We start from the raw sequence: 18,896 nt of genomic DNA, 5'->3' as shown, positions 1-18,896 counted from the left end.
GGAGGGCATCCCTACATTACAGACCTTGAACTATGTTGTCCTCAAAGAGCATCAAAGCATCGTAGGTCTGTGGGGCAAACCTTTTCATGCAAGCATACAATATGTTCAGCTTCATAAAATAGAAATATCCTGGGCTCAGCTTTGCTTTGAGATAATCTTTGTTGAAGTGTAAGTCATTAAACAAAGATGAACTTTGTGTCGATACACTTCTGGAACAATGGGCCCTTTTCATTTATTTATGACCATCCTTATTTCAGAGAGGAGAATTCTATTAAAAGGACATCCATCTGAGGGATTAATCACTCAGACACAGCACATACTGCACCTCGAGTTACTGAAGAGCTCTTGGTGAGTAGAGAGATGTGACAAAGGAGGAGAATAAGGATTTGATAACATTGAGATGACATAAGAATCCATCACTACACTTACCAAAGACGTTCTCCTTGGTTCCTGCCAGATGGCCTTTCTCTGTCTCCTCACTGTCAGGAAAAAAACCCAAAACAATTGAAAGTTACAGTAACATACAGTTTTAGTTTAAAGGGACAGTTCAGCCGAGAATCAAACATCAAAAAATACAGTTTTGTAAAAATCCTCTGTGGAGATGTCTGCCTTCTCTCAAATATCATGGAACTAGTGGCACTTGGCTTGTGGTGCTTGAAGAGACAGGAAAATACATTTGCAAATCTCAACAGCAACGTCTCTTTCCGGAAATCATGACCCAGTTACTCAAGATTATCCACAGACCTCGTCCATGAGTAGATGCACACTTCCCTCTGAGTGGAGATACGGTTGGTGGGTTTCGTTCGGCGTAAAGAAAATACTTCCTACATTGAACTGCTCACAACAAGGTGTGCAGATTATCCTGAGTAACTGGGTCATGAATTCTGGAAAGAGACTTTGCTTGTGAGTTTTGCAAATTTGTGGCGCTTTGAGCACCACAAGCCGAGTGCCATCTGGCTCCATCATATTCGAGAGACGGCAGACATGTCTGCAGCCGACTCAAAAAAAACTCACAACAAAAACAGTCTAGATGGGTAAATAGCACCACAGGTAAGACATTTTTATTCACTTTCTTGCCAAGATGTGAAAATCGATACCACTTTTATGTCTGTACATTCACTATGAAACTACCGTCAATAGCTGGTTAGCTTAGCTCAGCCAAAGGACTGGAAGCAGGGGGAAAGGGCTACCCTGTCTCCGTCTACCAACACCTCTAAAGCTCATTAATTAACAAGTGAATAAGTGTATTTTCTTAAATGTAAGTATATACAATAGGCAATATTACGTACTGTTAAAGCCTTTTCACATCAAGCTGATATTCACTTGCTAACATTATATGTTGGTCACGGAAAGGGGCTAGCCACAATAGCATTAGCATCAAATTTGGGGTCCAGAGGGAACTTATGTGGATTTTCCATGTTGCTGCATCGCATTTTCGCATCGCACTGATGGGAAACAGCTTTTCATCTGAATGTGTTTTTAAACTTTACAGTTGAGATGCATAACAATATAGAATAGTAGAGAAGAAGTGCTGCAGGCTGGAGAGGCTTTTATGTCTCGAATATTTTTATCCATGCCAGAGTGACAATAGAATATGTAATTAGCTATAATCTGTCATGTGCGTGAGTGTTCGTCCGGCAGCCTGTCACAGTCACCTGATTGCTGCGCTCTGGGTGAGAAAATGAGAAAAAGTAATATACCATCTTCAGACTTTCTTATATATTAGGGAAAAAAATGTCATTATCAGCATCAGAGTGACACATTAATGAGAAATATTTCAGATCCCGGCCTGTGACACTGACAGTTACCTGATTACTGTGCTCTGAGTGGGCACGTCAGAGAAAGCATCCAAGTCTGCCATGCCCAGGCTGGATGCGCTGCTGGTCCCGTTCCTGTTAACCAATAAAAAAAACAAAAGATAGCATCATCCGCTTGTTGTCTCAAGACATCCGACATGATCGCTGACTTGTGAAGAGAACAATAACCAGGCGCAGCGATGCAGGTCATGTTGTTCATTATCTAGTGATTAACATATAAATAGCAGCTGCTGCAGCGGGATCGGACGCTCAAGGTGGGAGAGCTGGTGATTTTCGTCCAGCAGCAAGCCTGTCTGAATATGAGGATGAGGAGATTTGGAGGTAGTCTAGGCGGGTAGGGTGGACAGGCAGGGCTGGCAGCCGTGCCCTTGTGTCACAACATGGATCGAGGCATGAGGTGGAGTTAAAGTAAGCAGGTAGATGGAGAGGTTGCAAGGAGCAGCGAGTGTTGTGGTGGTGCGGTAAACTACTCTTGCAGCTGATTAAGCAAAAAGCATGTATCCTATATTGTTGCCACACTGAACACACCCTTACGTCTCTATTAAATGTGTCTTTAGAAGTAAATGCCATTAAATATGCAGTTTATAATGCTTACTTTGGTGTCACAGCATATAAATTGTTGAAAGCAGGTCAATTTCTACTGTTAAATTTATTTCAACTAGAAAGTACAGAGAAGTGACTCCAGGCTTTTTGGTAAAAGTTGAAAAAGTTGGTATGCTTGGCTAAAAGGAATGAGAATTTGATGAAGCAGGGAATGGTGTAGCAAATGTTCTGAACTAGAGGCCTTTGATGTGAGAGGTCACACTGCACCACTGCAGCCTACTACTAGGGTAGCTGTGCGTGGGGTGCAGGCAGGGTCTAGCCCCATATGCGAGCCATGGAGAGGGCTTTGTGGAATGAGCTCTCTGCCATATACTGCCTTATCAGGCGTGGAGATTGCAGCAGCGGGGAGTAAATTGGCATTGGCACAGGCGAGCACAAGTGTCAGTAGCAATGGGCCAATGGGAGTGGGGGTGAGGGTGGGAGTAGCAGCGTTTGGAGCAGTATCAAGGAGCAACAGTTACTGACCCCTCGCTCAGCTGGATAAAACTACTGGTCTCCTCGTGGGGGTCATCCTCGGGGGTTATATGGGACCAGCTCCCCATGCTCTCTTCACTGCTAGCACTCATAGAACGCTTGTCCCTCTTCACTACTGCAGCCGCCGCCGCAGCTGGCCTGTCCCTCTCACTGCTGGGGAGAGCAAACCGCAAGATGGTGGGAATGACCGTCGACCAGATGTGCACAATGTCTGCTGCAATGAGTTGTTCCCATGTCCCTCTATTCACTATGCAACATTGGATTTTACTGAAGCTACAATGTATTTAACAGGTAGAGTCGGAATAGTTAACACTCTAAAAATTGTAAATCTACATGAATTAATTCATACAAATGACAAGCCTTTGAAACTTAAAGTAACTATGCACCACATAAAAAGAAAGCTAATTCAATTCAATCTCTTTAATGCATCAGCAAACTGCATTCCTCAGGGGCACAGCTGGATTTTTAGCGTTTTTCAGGAAGCTGATTAAGTTAAGTCATAATCAGATGATTGAGGGCTGCCATCCTCGACAATTCCACAGGGAAATCATGTTTTATTGACTAGGCGAGTGATTGAGTTCCTCTCTTACACAAGGGACAAACAGATGCACTCCACTTGTTCCAGGATTACATGTATTGTCAAGAGAAAAGGAGCGTGTCTTGTGACTCTCCTGTGGCCTTTGAGCCCTTTCAGCTTTTTTCCGCTCAGTCACTATTGAACAAGTCTTATTTTAGGGATCTGCATTTCACATTAAAAAGACCAGCAGATCACAATCGTTTCCCCATGTTTGGATGTAATATGTTCACTTTCCTCTATACACCTCTCTTGCACATTAGCAGCTTTTTCCACTTATGCATTTTCAGACGGTTCATTTGCTTCCACACTAAGACACACTATGAACTGCTGCAGTCTTCATTACCCCCAGAATATCCACTCAAATGTCTTCTGGGAGAGTCTATGCTCTGCTGACTTCTCTGAAAGGCCACTCAGACACTCTGAATTGGAGTGAATCTTGCCACCTTGCTGAGTCCTTGTCTGACTGAAATGTCAAGTCTGGTTTGAATAAGACATGGAAGACTCCCCGTGTCTAATAGTGTAACAATCAGGACTAAATACCCTTATTGCAACTAAATTGACTTCGTCTTTTCTCAAGCAAGCTTTGGTGTCAATTGAATCTAAATACCTATGAATGTCTCATGGTTTTAGTGTTTTAGCCAAGTATGAGTGCAACTTGTACTGATCAAGGTGAGTCGAATACCCTCACAGTGGATAAAAGATGAAGCCACTAAAAGCTTTCTGCACACACAGTACATCACCCAGACAGTGTGACTCACAGCCTAGCAAAAGGTTTGTCAAACCTCACACACAGCCAAAATAGATTGGTTTTCCCAGTGAATAGGCCCTTGGTGTGCCTGCTACTCTTTGATCAAAACTCTCAAAATAGGTTTGCTATGCTTGGACAGTTGTGGGGCCTGGATTTCATTTGTTGTTCTTTGACGACTTTTAATTTTACCTTGAAAAAAAAACATGAGATTTTTCATTTCTCACTCTTGTCAGACGGATTAATCTCTACTTTTCACATCTACAGTATCATGATTCTGCTGCTGGGCTACAACAATCTCTCTGCCTGCAGGATGGGTCTGACTCTCACACAGAAGACTGTGAGCAGTGTAATACCTGCTGCTGTTGGCTGTAGCTCTCTCTGTACGCTTGGTAGCTGACATATCTGGTGGTGTTTCCTGAGGTCCTCCTCCTGTTCTTTCAGGGTTTGAAAGAGTCTCTTCATCCTTCTGATCTCCCTCAATGTGGATCAGTGGCACATCTCTGGGGCCCCTCACACGGGGTGCACTGCTGTCACTAGTCCCGGACCCTACTCCAGTACCAGTATGTTCCTGGCTTGACCTACTCCGACCACAACTTAGATGAGACTGTTTGAACCCCCTCCTTCTTTCACCAACAGGCATGTGTGGCTGAGAGTGCCACCCGGATGTGCCCCCAGCTACCTCTTGTTGGCCTCCCAGTGCAGACTTGCCAATATCTACAATGTCAGCTGCCAGGCGATTGGCAAACTGCTGCACATGGGGCTGGGAGTCTCCTGCAGCCTCCAGCTCAATACTGTCCTCTGGATCTGCAATGATCTTGTTCTTTCTCATCAAGGACTCAATGGAGCTTGACCAGGTCTCATGAATCAGCATATCAGTAATCTGGTCCGTTTTACCCCTTTGATAGAGGCAGGAGTCTGACTTACACAGTCCTGATACTGTGGCTGATACTGAGTTGGTTGGGAAGATATTCAGCGTGTCTCCATGCACATTGCGAGCAAATCCGTCAAAAGAGTTGGCTTTAATGGGTGAGTTGACAGTCAGTCTCGAATCTGAGGAGCGGCGGTCTGGGACAGAGGACTGTCGTATACAGAACGGTGTTCTCGGAGAAGGGGGAAACAGGCTGTTACTCCACTCTTTAGTCTTGGCAATACCATAATCTTTGTTTTCCTTATCCATGTCTCGAAGCATAAACCTGTAGAACTCCTCTGTGATGCTCTCTGTGCTAGACTGTTTGGACAGGCAGGATGAGGTCCTGACATTAAGATGACCATTTTTCTTTGTTGCAGCCTGTTGCACAGCTGCAGCCAAAATGCTGCTGGCATTTTTCCCCGCGTAATAGTCAAGCAGAAGGTCAAAGCCCCTGCCCTCAGTCTCCATCTGGTTTACCATGAACCGTGAGAACTCGTCTGTGATGCTCTCACAGCTCGATTGCTTAGAGATCGAGCTACCACGGCTGAGGTTCTGACCTAGCCGACTGCCAAGGCCCAGGGTATTGGGCGTGCCTGAGGGGTCTGCATCTTCTTCTGGAATGCTCTCATAACTAGATGCCTTCCCACGGCTCCACCTCTCACACTGCAACCTGCTGCGTGTCTGGCCTGTTTTGGAGGTATCCGTCACATTAAGCTCTGGACAATTCATGATCCTGGCTGTGACTTCAGAGGCAAAGAGGGCAAACGGGTCCTGTGGTTCATCAAGGTTGACTGATTCGTCCACCACGCGGTTCACCAGTCGCTCCATCAGCTCTGGTTGCTCCTCTGTTTTCCTCTTGATCTCACTGAGGCGGGGTGCTCGATGTTTCTTGGAGGCAGCATTGCTGCCCTGAACCTCCTTCCTCCTGAGAACTGTGCGGCATGCAGGGATTAAGTAGGCTTCTGGCCCTTCAGTGGGCATCCCTTTTAGAGCACAGAACCAAGGTTGTTTCCCCGTGGAGTTCTCTAGGCAGATAGCTGCTAGCTCTGTGGCCATAGACACCACTGTAGCAGCCAAATCATCAGCATAGCATGTAATAGGTGTCCTTGACTCAGAGTCCATACTCAAAAATTGCAGAGACCTGCAAGAGTTAAGGGAGGACTGGGGTGTTAGAGAGGCCTGTCTGCTGTCACTGCCTGTCACTAGCCGTCCTCTCTTCTCTGTGCTATGAATGGGGATTTCACTCCAAGGTTCTCTGATGGCACCTGTGCTCTGCTGGATCTGCTGGTAGTCTGAGAAGTCCTTGGCAAGCAGGGAGGTGGATTTATACTGACTTTGTCTGCATGATGACGGCTGCTGTTGCTCTTTGCCGTGTGATTCTATGCGATCACTTTCCTCAAGCACATATTTCTCCTTTAGCCCAGCGAGTTTATCTGTGCAGTGTAGCATGCTGCTGTGGTTCTCACTATTAGTGGACTGGCTATGGCCAACTGAGCACTGTAATTGACTTAATGGATCCTTGCTCTCGTTGGCCTTAGTAGGCTCCCTAGCACAGGTATCACCCTCTTGCGTCTCAAATGACCCTTGGTCACATCCAATGGTGTGACTGATTTTCTTCTGTGTCAGGCAAAGGATATCAAACAGCAGATTGTTTACACTGTCCTGCAGAAAAACCTGGAGGTTTGGCGCATCTTTCCCAGTGCCTGCCAGTTCTTTTTTCTTTTTTGCTTTCTCTAAAGCATGCTTGAACAGGCTGTCCGCCACCTCATTTATTAAATCATCCACCTCACTTTCATCCATGTAGGATTTTTTTGGACAAGTAATGCCATCTACTATCTTATTATGCGTGGCCTCCAGTAGGTGGGCTACACTCTTGTAGCCTTGTGGCTGAGTCAGCACCTCAGCTGCTTCCCTGTGTAGGACCTCGGCAATGTTGGCACGAAACGTTTCAACGCTGGTACCCTCTGCCACACTGCAATGCAGCGTGAAGGCTGTAGAGGCCTCGGCAGCAGTCATCAGACCACGAGATGCTGTGTAGACTACATCTGCATCAGAATCGCCGCACACTCCTGACTCCTCCGTTAGCTCCACAGCTGCTACGGCACCAGCTACCTGAGCCATACTGCACATGGCTGAGGAGAAAGAGTAGTCACCTCTCCCCTCTGGTTCCTGCAGCTCCTCCTCTGTTTCTTCCTCTGAAGCTGATTCCATGGCGAGCTGCTCTGTCAGCTGTGGGGTAGTAATAGTGCCAATGACATTGGCAGCACAGGCCAAAGCCACCTCTACATGTTTGGATGGGTGTCCTCCATTGTGGTGCTGAATGTGTGCCTGTGTCCCATTATCTGGCACCTCTCTGGCTTTGGCAGTGATATCCTGGTCAGGCACATGAGACACCTGGGTCTCTGGCCATTCTACAGCCCCGTCAGAACTATCTGGGCTTTGAACTATAACAATCTTGGGGAGTTCAAAAGAGCAGGTGCGCTGTTGGGAAGGCTGTCTGGTCTTTGAAGGACCAGTGGAGTTGGAAGGACGACTAGAGAGCGACACACTGACAGCCGCTTCAGAGACAAAGGAGGTTTCATCTTGAGAGAGGCGTATGAAGGCATCCTGCAGTACTGACTCGGCCAGATTGGTGGCGTAGTGACCAGCTGATTCCTTTGTGTGGAGGCTTGCTCGCCGTTGACCTTCTCTTTTCACCTCAGCATCCTCCCTGTTCTGGTGATGGGCCAGCTGTCCCCTCTGACATGCAAGTCTGACACAGTGTTTCTGTGCAACCTCTACCAAGCTCTCTGCCAGGTCACCACTCTCTGGTTCTGTGAAGAGACGGGGAAAAACAGAGAAAAAGACAGGGAATGAAAATGTCCAGACTGATTAGAAGGCAGCTCCATCAGTTTACAAAGTGTCACAGCAAGAGCAGGATATTACCCTGTTTTAACCTTCACTGAATATTGGAGCTTGTTTATGTCTTTTTTGTCCCATTTAATTTCCCCTTGGAGAAAAATCAAGAGATTAATTTCCACCAAACACATTTCATTTATCACCAGGGTAACACAACTGCAATAATTATATACTTCTCTCTTGGGTTATACATTCCCAGGCACTATAGAAATCTTTAACTGCTTGCCACACAATTGCTTAGGTAGTGTTGCTGAAACCACAGGGGGAAATATGGGCTTCAATTCTACTCAGTATGCTGTATTTGTTTTTTTAAATCTGATGTCTGCTCGAAAAAAAACATACTAAAATAATGTACAATATCAAATAGTGAGTTTTAGTATGATGTCAGCAAAAGTGTGAGAACAGTTTATTGTTCTCACAGTTTTATATTTATTGTAACAACAAATTATTGAACACTGTCAACGCAGAATTTCATTCTATCTTACTTTGCAATGAAAGTATTTTGCTGGCATTTAAAGGGGCACTGTGTAGTTTCGGAGGAGAAATTATAAACTCAGAATTTAAAAATGTACAATATTTATAAGGTAATAATAAAAACTGAAAAAAAAAACTGAATAAACAAGCTGTTCTCAGAGGAAAATAAGGTCCCCAGAACACTGTTTGAAGCTAGAAAGGTGGCAGGGTCCGCCAAATATAAACAAAGTAAAACAGTATGAAACTGTGTCGTCCTTTAAAGGTCAGTTTGTTTATCCAGTTATTCAGTCATGAAAACAAAGAGAGTTTGTTAAGATTGCTAAGGCATAAAAAAAGAAATTAAAGCTGCAAGCAGCGATGAACGGGCCCTCGCAGGCCACGCGGGTCGGGCCGTGCTGCTGTCGAGGCGTGCTCCTTACCCGGACCCATTGCCCCGTTATTGTGCGCGCATGTCTTAACTGATAGCCAAAAAGCGGTTATGTGTTGATAATAGCGCCACCTGCTGGTGATTTTTGGTGTGTGAGTTACAGATGCCAGTCTATACCGGCCCAATCAGTTTCATATCCATAAGTGTTATGGTGTGGGCACAGTGCCAATTATAAAATGAAACTGCCACCAGAGCGCCACCTAGTGTCAGATCGGTAACACCTTCGTCAGCTATCCTCAGGAGGCCATTGGCAATCAGTGTACCAAGTTTCGTGTTAAGTCGACCAACTGACGTCGAGATATAAAATACTTCAATTTAAATAGCGCCACCTAGTGGTCATGGGTCAAGATTTTGCACAGAGCCTTAGGGGCTCATGTGGAAGTAGTGTCCTCAGTTTCATGTCATTTGGACACACCAATGTGGAGATATGCAACACTTCCTGTTTTGACCCGAATCCACAGGAAGTTGTTATTTAATAACTTGAGTATTCTTTGGCGTATCAAAATTCTTTTAATAACTTTTTGTCAGAAGGGTCCACTGATGCTGTGTGCAAAGTTTGGTGAAAATCGGTGAAATTGCCTGGGAGGAGTTCGAAAAAGTAGGTTTGTGACATTTCGCGAGCTAGCGAAAAAAAACGCTAGGCGCAAATGGGCGTGGCCTATATCAGGAGATTCAGCAAAATTCACTGAACGTGTGGATATAAGGTTTTTGAATGTGCGACAAAGTATGTGGGAGTTATTAGGCAAAAATGGTTTGTGTTGATGATAGCGCCACCTGCTGGTCATTTTTGGTGTGTGAGTTACAGGGGCCAGTCTATACCACCCCTATGAATTTCATATCCATAAGTGTTATGGTGTGGGCACAGTGCCAAATATAAAATGAAACTGCCACCAGAGCGCCACCTAGTGTCAGATCACTAACCCCTTTGTCAGCTGTCATCAGGAGGGCAGTGGCAATGAGTGTAACAAGTTTTGTGTTCATCCGACCAACCGATGTCGAGATATAAAATACTTCAATTTAAATAGCGCCACCTAGTTGTCATCGGCCACAATTTCGCACAGAGCCTTTGGGCCTCATGAGCAAGTAGTATCCTGAGTTTCACGTCATTTGGACAAACCAATGTGGAGATATGCAACACTTCCTGGTTGGAACGAAATCTGCAGGAAGTTGTTTTTTAATAACTTGATTATTTTTTTGAATATCAAAATTCTTTTGATAACTTTTTGTCAGGAGGGTCCACAGATGCTGTGTGCAAAGTTTGGTGCAAATCGGTGAAATTGCCTGGGAGGAGTTCGAAAAAGTAGGTTTGCGACATTGCGCGAGCTAGTGAAAAAAACTCAAAGCATAAATGGGCGTGGCCTATATCAAGAGATTCAGCACAATTCACTGAACGCGTGGATATAAGGTTTTCGAAGGTGCGACAAAGTATGTGGGAGTTATTAGCCAAAACGCACTTTCCTTGATAATAGCGCCACCTAGTGGTGCACATTCACAACAACAACAGATTATAAAATTTTTCGCCAAGCCTAATGACTTTGCCAAATAAAATCGACTTTTCATTCACATTCAGGCAGTGAAAAATGCGATCATTTTGGACGAAGGAATAAAATAATAATAATCATTGCAATTACAATAGGGACCTCGCAGGTTCCCTGCTCGGGCCCTAAAAATCAATGAAGATCTTTCTCTTCTGATTAAAACTGAATTCCAAAAACTACATAGTGCACCTTTAACATCTACAGAATCTATGTGAGATAAGAAGTGTTGTAGGACGACCACCACTTGTTATCACGTTGCTATCTGTTATCATCATTTGATGGACTAAGACCTAAGCAACAGTGATCCAGTCATGACTCAACAGTACAGCCAGTGCTGCACGATCCACTCACAGCAGAAAACCTTCTTATTGTTGATGGTCTAAATATGAACATTGCATCGACTCAGTTTAGAGTTGGCTGTGTTGCATCTTATTTCTGGTGCAGGCCCAAACATGTAAACATTACTGTTACAAGGACCTGAAGTCATCAAACAGACAAACTGAAAACAAAAACTCTATGGTGGCTATAAGGAGGCTCACCATTTCTGAAGCCATCATCCTCGCTGTCATCACCAAGGTGCTCCGAGGCCGTCAGGAAGTCTTCCTCTATGGACGAGATGGAACGATTGGTGTCATCATCGACCCGATGGCCTGCTGCTCGGCCCTGCTGAAGCTGTCGCTCCTTCCCCCATTGGAGACCAATGAGGAACTTGTTGATATCAAAGATGATGTTGCTGGGCTGGGTGGAGCGTCTCTGCCCTGAACACTGAACCAGACACACGCCTGTACTTCTCTGCTGCTGATGCCCGCCCTGAATGGTACAAGTACAGATACCTATTATGCGCGCATGAACACACGGATGGTGGACAACACATACACTGAGTCACATGTTTTGAGATGGATAATTATAAACATCTTACACCTTCAGACTGAGTTTATTGTGTAGCTCTACTGCATGTTTTTCTTTTATTCAATACGCTATTAACTCACTGGGCCTGTTCATGCAAGTTTAATTGTCTGTGCAGACTCCTCAGGCTAGGTATTGATTCTAACAGTGGTTTTATACAATGATGTATTTGGTGAGCTTAAAAAAGTCTATAAGATGGCCAGTGGCTGTAAGGAAACATCCCATTTAAAAATAAATACCAATAAAAGCACAAAAAGGGGTATAGTTTGTGTATTTTTATTTATTTATTCTGATTAAGGTTTAAAAATATTCTAAAATAAAATGTTTTTCATCAAGTCATCCATTACTACCAGCAAGTGTTATTTTCTCTCCATGCAAATATTTGTTTTCGGTCTTACACGTAGTTCTTTGCCTCAGAAGACAAGGAACTGTTTTTATTGAAGTGAATGGGGGAGAATTACTTAATAAAATGAATGCACTTCCTCTTGTGGATTTCTCCTCGCACGAAAGGTCCAAATCTAATCACAAGAAAATTGTGGTACAGAAGAACAGCTTGCACTCTCTGCCTCGCACTCCCAGCCAGTTAATTCAAAGGCTGAACGTGCTTGCGAGGATTTCAAGACATCATTGCACACTCACCTGAGATGGAGAGTGTGGGTGAGTTTGGCAAGTGTCTGAGGCTTCAAGGCCACCGAGCAGTAGGATCTCATTTTCCTTCGGCTGGTGGACGGTCAGTAATTCAACGAGCTTTGGCAAGTCTGGAGACACCGATGCCAATTTCTGCAGGAGACATGGCGAGCATAGACACAATGCTAGATTACAAAAAAGAAAGGCAAAATTCTGAACACGTTTTTTCTCTTTGGTTCCAACACAGAGACAAATAATTATAAAAATCCTTCCTGTGAGAACTCCTGAGCCATGTGGAATGATTATTGATCGCCCACCGGTGCCACCGCCAGCTGCAGGAGGTTGCGAAATCTGCATATTATCTAAACAAATCAACCCTCTAATTTTGGGTAATGATTTTGAATCCATGGCAACTGAGTCTATGTTTGTATGTGAAATACAATAAACAGAGTTCCTGGGAGATGAAAAGTGGGTGGGAAAGAAAAGAGGCTCATGCGGGAGGGAAAGAATGAGAGTGGCATGTGGATTTGGCTCACCTTGATGATTTTGTCATCGCGGCAGTCCGTTTTCTGAGGGTCCAGATTTACAAAACAGATCTGAGAGGAGACAAAAAGAGAAAGACAAAACATCAGAATCACGGTGTGAAGATTATTCGACAAAAGCTGAGTAGGAGTAGAGTACAAAGTGTCCCAGAGGTCAGATGTGAGAGTGTTGTAAAGTTAAAGTTAGTGTATTTCCCACTGCCATTTTCTTTTCACAAACCCTGCAAACCAGGCAGACGGAGAGCTTTCCTCAGAGTGAATCACCACTTGAAAAGTAGCTGCCAGCAGTATGACGAGACAAATGTCTGTCTGACAAGTGAACTAGTTGTTACTCTCCAAAAAACAAACTGAATTATCCAAGTTTCTGGAGGTGAGGAGTGGGCAATCTGGCCAAAAAATACGATCTCTTAAAATGCAATCATCATCTAATAAATCGCAGTCACGATCCAAAATGTCAATTGCGATTGTGTTGTGTGTTTTTCTCGATTTTTTGAAATGCTCTGTAGACTACAGCCAGACTTGAAATCACCATTTCACCATTTCAACACAATATTGCATTAACGATAGTTCGTTTTTGGCACAAGCTCTTCATCTGCCATGTCACCAGCTATCATGTGCATTGCATTTTTTGCAATACGTCACCCAAGTGAGAGCATTTTCATCATATCACCCACGCCTAATTGTGGTGAAACTAAAATAAACATCCCGATCGACACAAATAACTTTTATGAGTGGTGACAAAGAAAAAAATGTCAAAGCAGAAGCAAACTCACTCTACCAAACAAGTGGAGCCTGGCACAAACAATCAACCTGATGAGAGAACGACAGATGTGTCAGGTAATGGATTGCTGAATTATTGAGAGAACTCCAAATCAACTTCAGTGAACGTTGGAACATTGAAAAACCTATTAACTACAAGTAGACGAGCAGAACTGAGGATTTCATGTGTTGCTCTGCAAAGTGCAGAAACAGTTGGAGGCGAAATGTGAGGATCTTGAAAGCCGAGCCTGAAGGAAGACCTTGAGGATCGGTGACTGAAATGTGTGAATGAATTTTTCTTAAAATATTGTTCAAATCAGAACCAGAATCAGAAATGCTTCATTGATCCACCAGGGGAAATTGGTAATAATATTGAATAAAATAAATAAATAAAACTATTTGAAGAGAAGAAATGATGGAACATTATGAACTTAGTTTTATTCATGTTTAGTGAACTGTCATCGGCCGTATTTGAGTACCCCTGCTCCATTTTAGGTCATGGAAGGTGTATAAGTAGTTTAGATTACAGTGTATTATTTGTTTTTGTATGTGAGGAATTTTAACCCCCATTGCTGAAACTGTAAATATTCTTTGAAAATCAGATTTTAAGGGGCGGGCCTACGAACATGATTTGTGACATCACAAACTGTTTGGAAGCCAATCCTGGTCCAGGGTTCAGCATATACATACACAGTGTGATGTGGAAACTTTAAGCCTCCAGTGCACACTCACTGAGAACGGACCTAACAGTAAAGATCCACACTCTTCACATATATTTTATATATTATCATTGTAATCTGTATACTATACTGTGATTTTGTTGGTCTGATGAAGGAGTGGGTGCCATTTTTAAGGATTTTAATTTGATAATCATATATATATATTTTTTGTTAAAAACAATGTCAGACACACATTAGAGAATGTTTTGTATGTGGTAATACATGTGTGGGGGATCTTAAACTAAACTACACTATGCTGTTTGATGAACTTCTCTAAGGCACAGTCTCTCGTTGGCTGAACCCTTCCTAAGAAGACTCTTGCCTGTCAGGGGCTGTTGGCAGCAGGTGATGATTTTCTTTCCATCTCCATCTCTCTTTTTCCGCTTTTCTCTTCCTCTGTTTTCACTCCTTCACTGTGCCTCTGTCACCCTCCCTGCCTCCTCCTCCTTCTCTTCCCTTCTCACCCACCTTCGCCTCTAGCTGCAGGTTTAATGGTCTGTGATGGAGTCCTCATGTCAGTGCTGGGAGTCTGGGACTGTCCGCCGGCTGCTGTTTGGTTCTACAGCACACAGCCTCTGATCTAAGTTGGCATGGCCAAGCTAGTCGTGTGTGGCTAAATGGATAAAGCACGTCACCAACAGAATTTGTGTATGCGGGGCACTGTGTGGTGCTTTTAGGGGGAAGTGACAGTGCCTGTGTGTCAGTCACGAACACATACATTTCTATACATGTCTGACTTCTAAATGTGACTGCGTTTGTCATTACTAATCAAACCTTGTTGTAATGTGACTCACCGAGGCAGTCTCGATCTTTTCAATGCAAAACACGCACAGCTGGGATCCTGCTGGCTCTCTTTTTACCTCTGCCTTCTTTATATCCGCTTCGCTCTGCCTTGCCTGCTACTATATTCCCTCCTGTCTCTCTTCTCTAGACCGGCAAAAAATATATATAGTTTCAAATAATCACATCTTGACACACATCACGGTTTGGAATAATTTCCCTTGAACTACGAGAGGTGCACGATTCATTCTACTACGTGTCTCACCAGCCTCAGCGCTTTGAGATAGTATATATTTTCCATGTTTTTTATTATCTTCTTTTCATGTATCTGTGTTGCATTCAACGAGATGTATTCCCAGAAAGTCATGTCAGGGTGTAGAAGCCAGCAAAATGATCACATCATAATCGAAATGATGTCAAGTGAAGCAAAAGCTGCTGCAGTAACTAGGTCAATATACTGATGAGTTTATATATGCTTAATGAATAAGGCTGCAGACGCCAATATGGGTTTGCTTCATCATTGTAAACGCTAAGAGGGAACATTGCCGGAAAACAACAAAAGCTGTCTGCAAAGACAGATCGGATGAGCCAAAATGTCCTTCAGCTGAAGCGTTAATGCGGCACATTCAAAACAGGGCATTTTCTCCCCTCACCTCCAATCTGGCATCCTCCAGTCAAACATAACATTTTCAAACCACTAAGTCTAATGTGATGAAAATTGCCGCATTAAAATGGAGTCAGTCATGTATAAAAAATGTGAACTGAATGACAGCTGACGATGACAGAATATTTGAAAAGTTTTCCTTACTTGCCCTGATGAAACTGTATGTGTGTGTGTGTGTGTGTGTGTGTGTGTGTGTGCGTGCGTTTTCTCTCCTCTGCCCTTCATGGACTGCGTGTGTCATCTATAACATTTTTCAGAATACCAACAGGCTCGCTCCTTTGTTATCTTTTGCTCAAAATAGCGGCAATCTGCTCACACTGACGAGTACAAAGAGTTTGTTCATCTGCTTGTCTGCTGTTAGATCAGTTTAGCGAGGAGTGATGAGGAGCTTTTTGTCAGGAAAGCTGTTAAATGTCAACGACACACACAGAGGACCTGAGATCATCCTTCAGCATTTACTGAAGACAATAGCCTCATTTTGACACAAATATGGCCTTTAAAATCTGTTTTTACTCATTCTGCGAGTATTTACACGCTATTGTTTCTGTTGCAGATAATTTGCATGGAGATATATGCCCTTTTATCTAAGTGGTAAATAAGAGGTTTGGTGCCGTTGCTCAGGAGCACCTCGGCAGTATCCACATCCACCGATATTGGAAATCATCCCAGAAAAGCAGCAACAACACCTTCCCCCGCCTGCTAACACATGGCCTGCAGATAACACACACTTTGAGGAAAAGCGAGGCTACAGTTTTGTCCTTGAGAAGGGTTAAAGCAATTTAACCCCATCAGATGGTGACAGCCAAGAGGCAGTTGCTCCAAATTTTGGGAAGCAGGGGACCATCCAGTCACCCCGTGTTCATGTGTGAGACGAGCCCAGGGACACGCTCCGATTCTATCAGTTTTTCACAGACATACTAGACGACACTGACTTGCGTCAGCCTGTCTCTGAAAGGCTGACCACATAAACAACAGTTGGGGGATATAAAGAGGCAGAGAGGGAAAGAAACACAGAGACAGAGAGGGTGAAAGTGATAGCTGATGTGTGGATAATATTGACAGCATGGAAGCTACTGATACACTCAAGGACTTGAATAGTGCTCCAGATGAGATAGATAGTCAGTCATTACTCTGGTAGGAGAGGTGCGCAGCAGGATACATGACTGATTTTCTTCTTTCATCAACTAAAACTTCACCTTAAACTTGTAATAATGGATTTTTTGTCTTAGCTCTCTGGTGCTGAGCAGGTAGCATGTGGTCAATTTTTAGAGCTTTATCACCAAAACACTTCATTGCTACTGTTCGTAATGATGCTATGAGTGCGGTGACAGTGAACCAAAACAGTATAGTGGCGAAAAGCAAAAACAAGGACCTAAAAGATGTTTAAAAAAAAACTTTGTAAAGCTAAGGGGAACTGCAGAGTCATGTGTTCATGACTTCAAGCGACCACTTTCACATAAAAGTAATTATGTGATCCACTGTTAAAGGTGCAATATGTAAGAATTAGCCATATGTTAAATTAATACTCAAAGCAGCATATAACCAGAGTAAGTACTAATTGCTGCCAACTGTAGCTGCAGTTAGCTAGTTAGCTCAGTTAGCCATGCAGCTAGTGGTCTGGACTGGGAACTTAAACCACCAGGGGAGTATTGGTGCTTAAACCACTAACACAGGAGCTTTGGACCAGGACGTTAGTTGGCTAGCTTGTTAGCTTCAGTAGATATCATTTATCATAATACATAGACATCATAATGTCAACATTGTTATTTCATCACATTTTTTAAATCAATTTTGTTGATTTTAGTTGTTTTCAACAAAAAATATTACTAAAAGGTGGGGCTGGTAAGACTGAAGAAACAAGTGCAAGCTAAATTTTAGCATCTAGCAGAAGAGTAGAATGTGCACTGTCTGACTACCACAGCACCGACTGCTCTGACATCTGATTTTCCCTTAAGGTAAGGGAAAGAGTTTGGTCGAGGAAAAAGAAAAACGACACAAAGCACGACCTCTGTACTCATTGCATCCATCTAACCATATGTCCTCACTGCAGCACTTCCTGCTTTGTTCCTGAAAGCATAACAAATATATCACTTTACGGTGTTTGAACAAACAGCCTGTGCAATTTTCTGTAGAACCACGCATCTAGGTTGCAGCAGAGCTCTGGATGTCTCTCCGCATTTTTTCACTCCACTAGGTGCTCAACCCCACGTAAATCTACAGCTGTGACATCAACCCAGCCAACCAATGTGAAGCTCAGGGTGACTCTGACCACCTGTGCTGATGGAGCATGAGGGCCAAACTGGACAATAATAATAACACTCACAGGAGCAGCTTCAAAGCCAACTGCTCACCGTAAATTGTAAAATCATCCAATATTTATGGACTCTGTAATCTAACACTGTTGATGTTGGATTACCTTAAAAAACTGAAAGTCAGTATTCAGCCGTTTCACTTCAGGAAGCATTATGTCACTTTTCTGCAATAGCCATCAGTAAAACTCAGCTACAGCAAGTTCGGTTATTGTTGCTGGCACAGTGTGTGTGTCTGATACCATAACAATGCAGACACACACATACACACACAGAGAGAGACACAACACACACACACAACGGTCCAATTGTCCAAACTTATTTATGCAAAAAATTCAATTTGGCCTTGGACATACAAAACTGTCAAGCAGGCAGATTCCTCTGTTACACACCTACAAATGGAGCTTATGCCACAGTTTGAATACGGTATTATGTGCACAGACGTGGTCGATACAGCAAGCCATTACAAATATTTCAGTCTCCTTTGTCCATCAAAGCTTCACTCCTCCTCAGCTTCCCTCCTTCTCCCCTCACTACTCTGATCCTCCCACACACAGCTGCTGCTCTCGCCCTTCTGTCTCCTTTTTTTTCTCTAACTGTGGCTCTTTTTTTGCTCTTTTCTTGACTTGAAACACAGAAGATTTATACTTCATAATTGGTCTTTAATCAATCAGGTGCTTTTTTCCAAAAGCATGAAAACAAATCATGACTATTTGAACACATCTTTTAGGTACACTGCCATTCCCCTGCATGGAAAATCTACCGGGTTCATTTTCACTCTGAGGTGACAAAAGTAAACATAGCTCCCTCTATTGTGAAGCTCTTTGACTTATCTCAGTGGCCGGCAAATTTAATTATAATCCATTTTACGTTAAATTAATTCAAATGAAATTTTGGGGGAAACAACATTAAGGCTCAGTGACTCTGCCATATTAATTTGGTGATGTGACCCACAAGCTACACAGTGCTTGTGTGGAGACCAGACAGGCATGCTGATCTCACATGCTGGTGACTATGAACAGCCTTAGTTTGTGCTCAGAAATGTAATTACGCATAACATCAGCTGTTCACCAAGCATGATATAATAAAATTCCACATGGCACACATTGATGTTGTCCAGCGTT

At 43.4% G+C, this 18,896-nt stretch overlaps 1 protein-coding gene across 1 annotated transcript in view; it reads right to left on the bottom strand.

Annotated features, from left to right (window-relative positions):
• The window catches only part of sphkap (SPHK1 interactor, AKAP domain containing), a 58,915-nt gene that overhangs the window by 1,980 nt on the left and 38,039 nt on the right, over nt 1-18,896 (bottom strand). The window contains exons 4-10 of the mRNA XM_073490266.1: nt 12,536-12,595; nt 12,012-12,152; nt 11,006-11,261; nt 4,573-7,942; nt 2,886-3,047; nt 1,809-1,892; nt 430-479 (exon numbers count right to left, since the gene is read on the bottom strand). Of these exons, the coding sequence (XP_073346367.1) occupies nt 430-479; nt 1,809-1,892; nt 2,886-3,047; nt 4,573-7,942; nt 11,006-11,261; nt 12,012-12,152; nt 12,536-12,595 (4,123 nt within the window). The remainder of the gene's footprint in view (nt 1-429; nt 480-1,808; nt 1,893-2,885; nt 3,048-4,572; nt 7,943-11,005; nt 11,262-12,011; nt 12,153-12,535; nt 12,596-18,896) is intronic.

Source organism: Pagrus major, chromosome 2 (genome assembly GCF_040436345.1).
Source record: "Pagrus major chromosome 2, Pma_NU_1.0".
NCBI classification, from domain to species: domain Eukaryota; kingdom Metazoa; phylum Chordata; class Actinopteri; order Spariformes; family Sparidae; genus Pagrus; species Pagrus major.
Note: the sequence above shows the minus strand (reverse complement) of the source record. Positions and strands in the feature narration are given on the sequence as shown.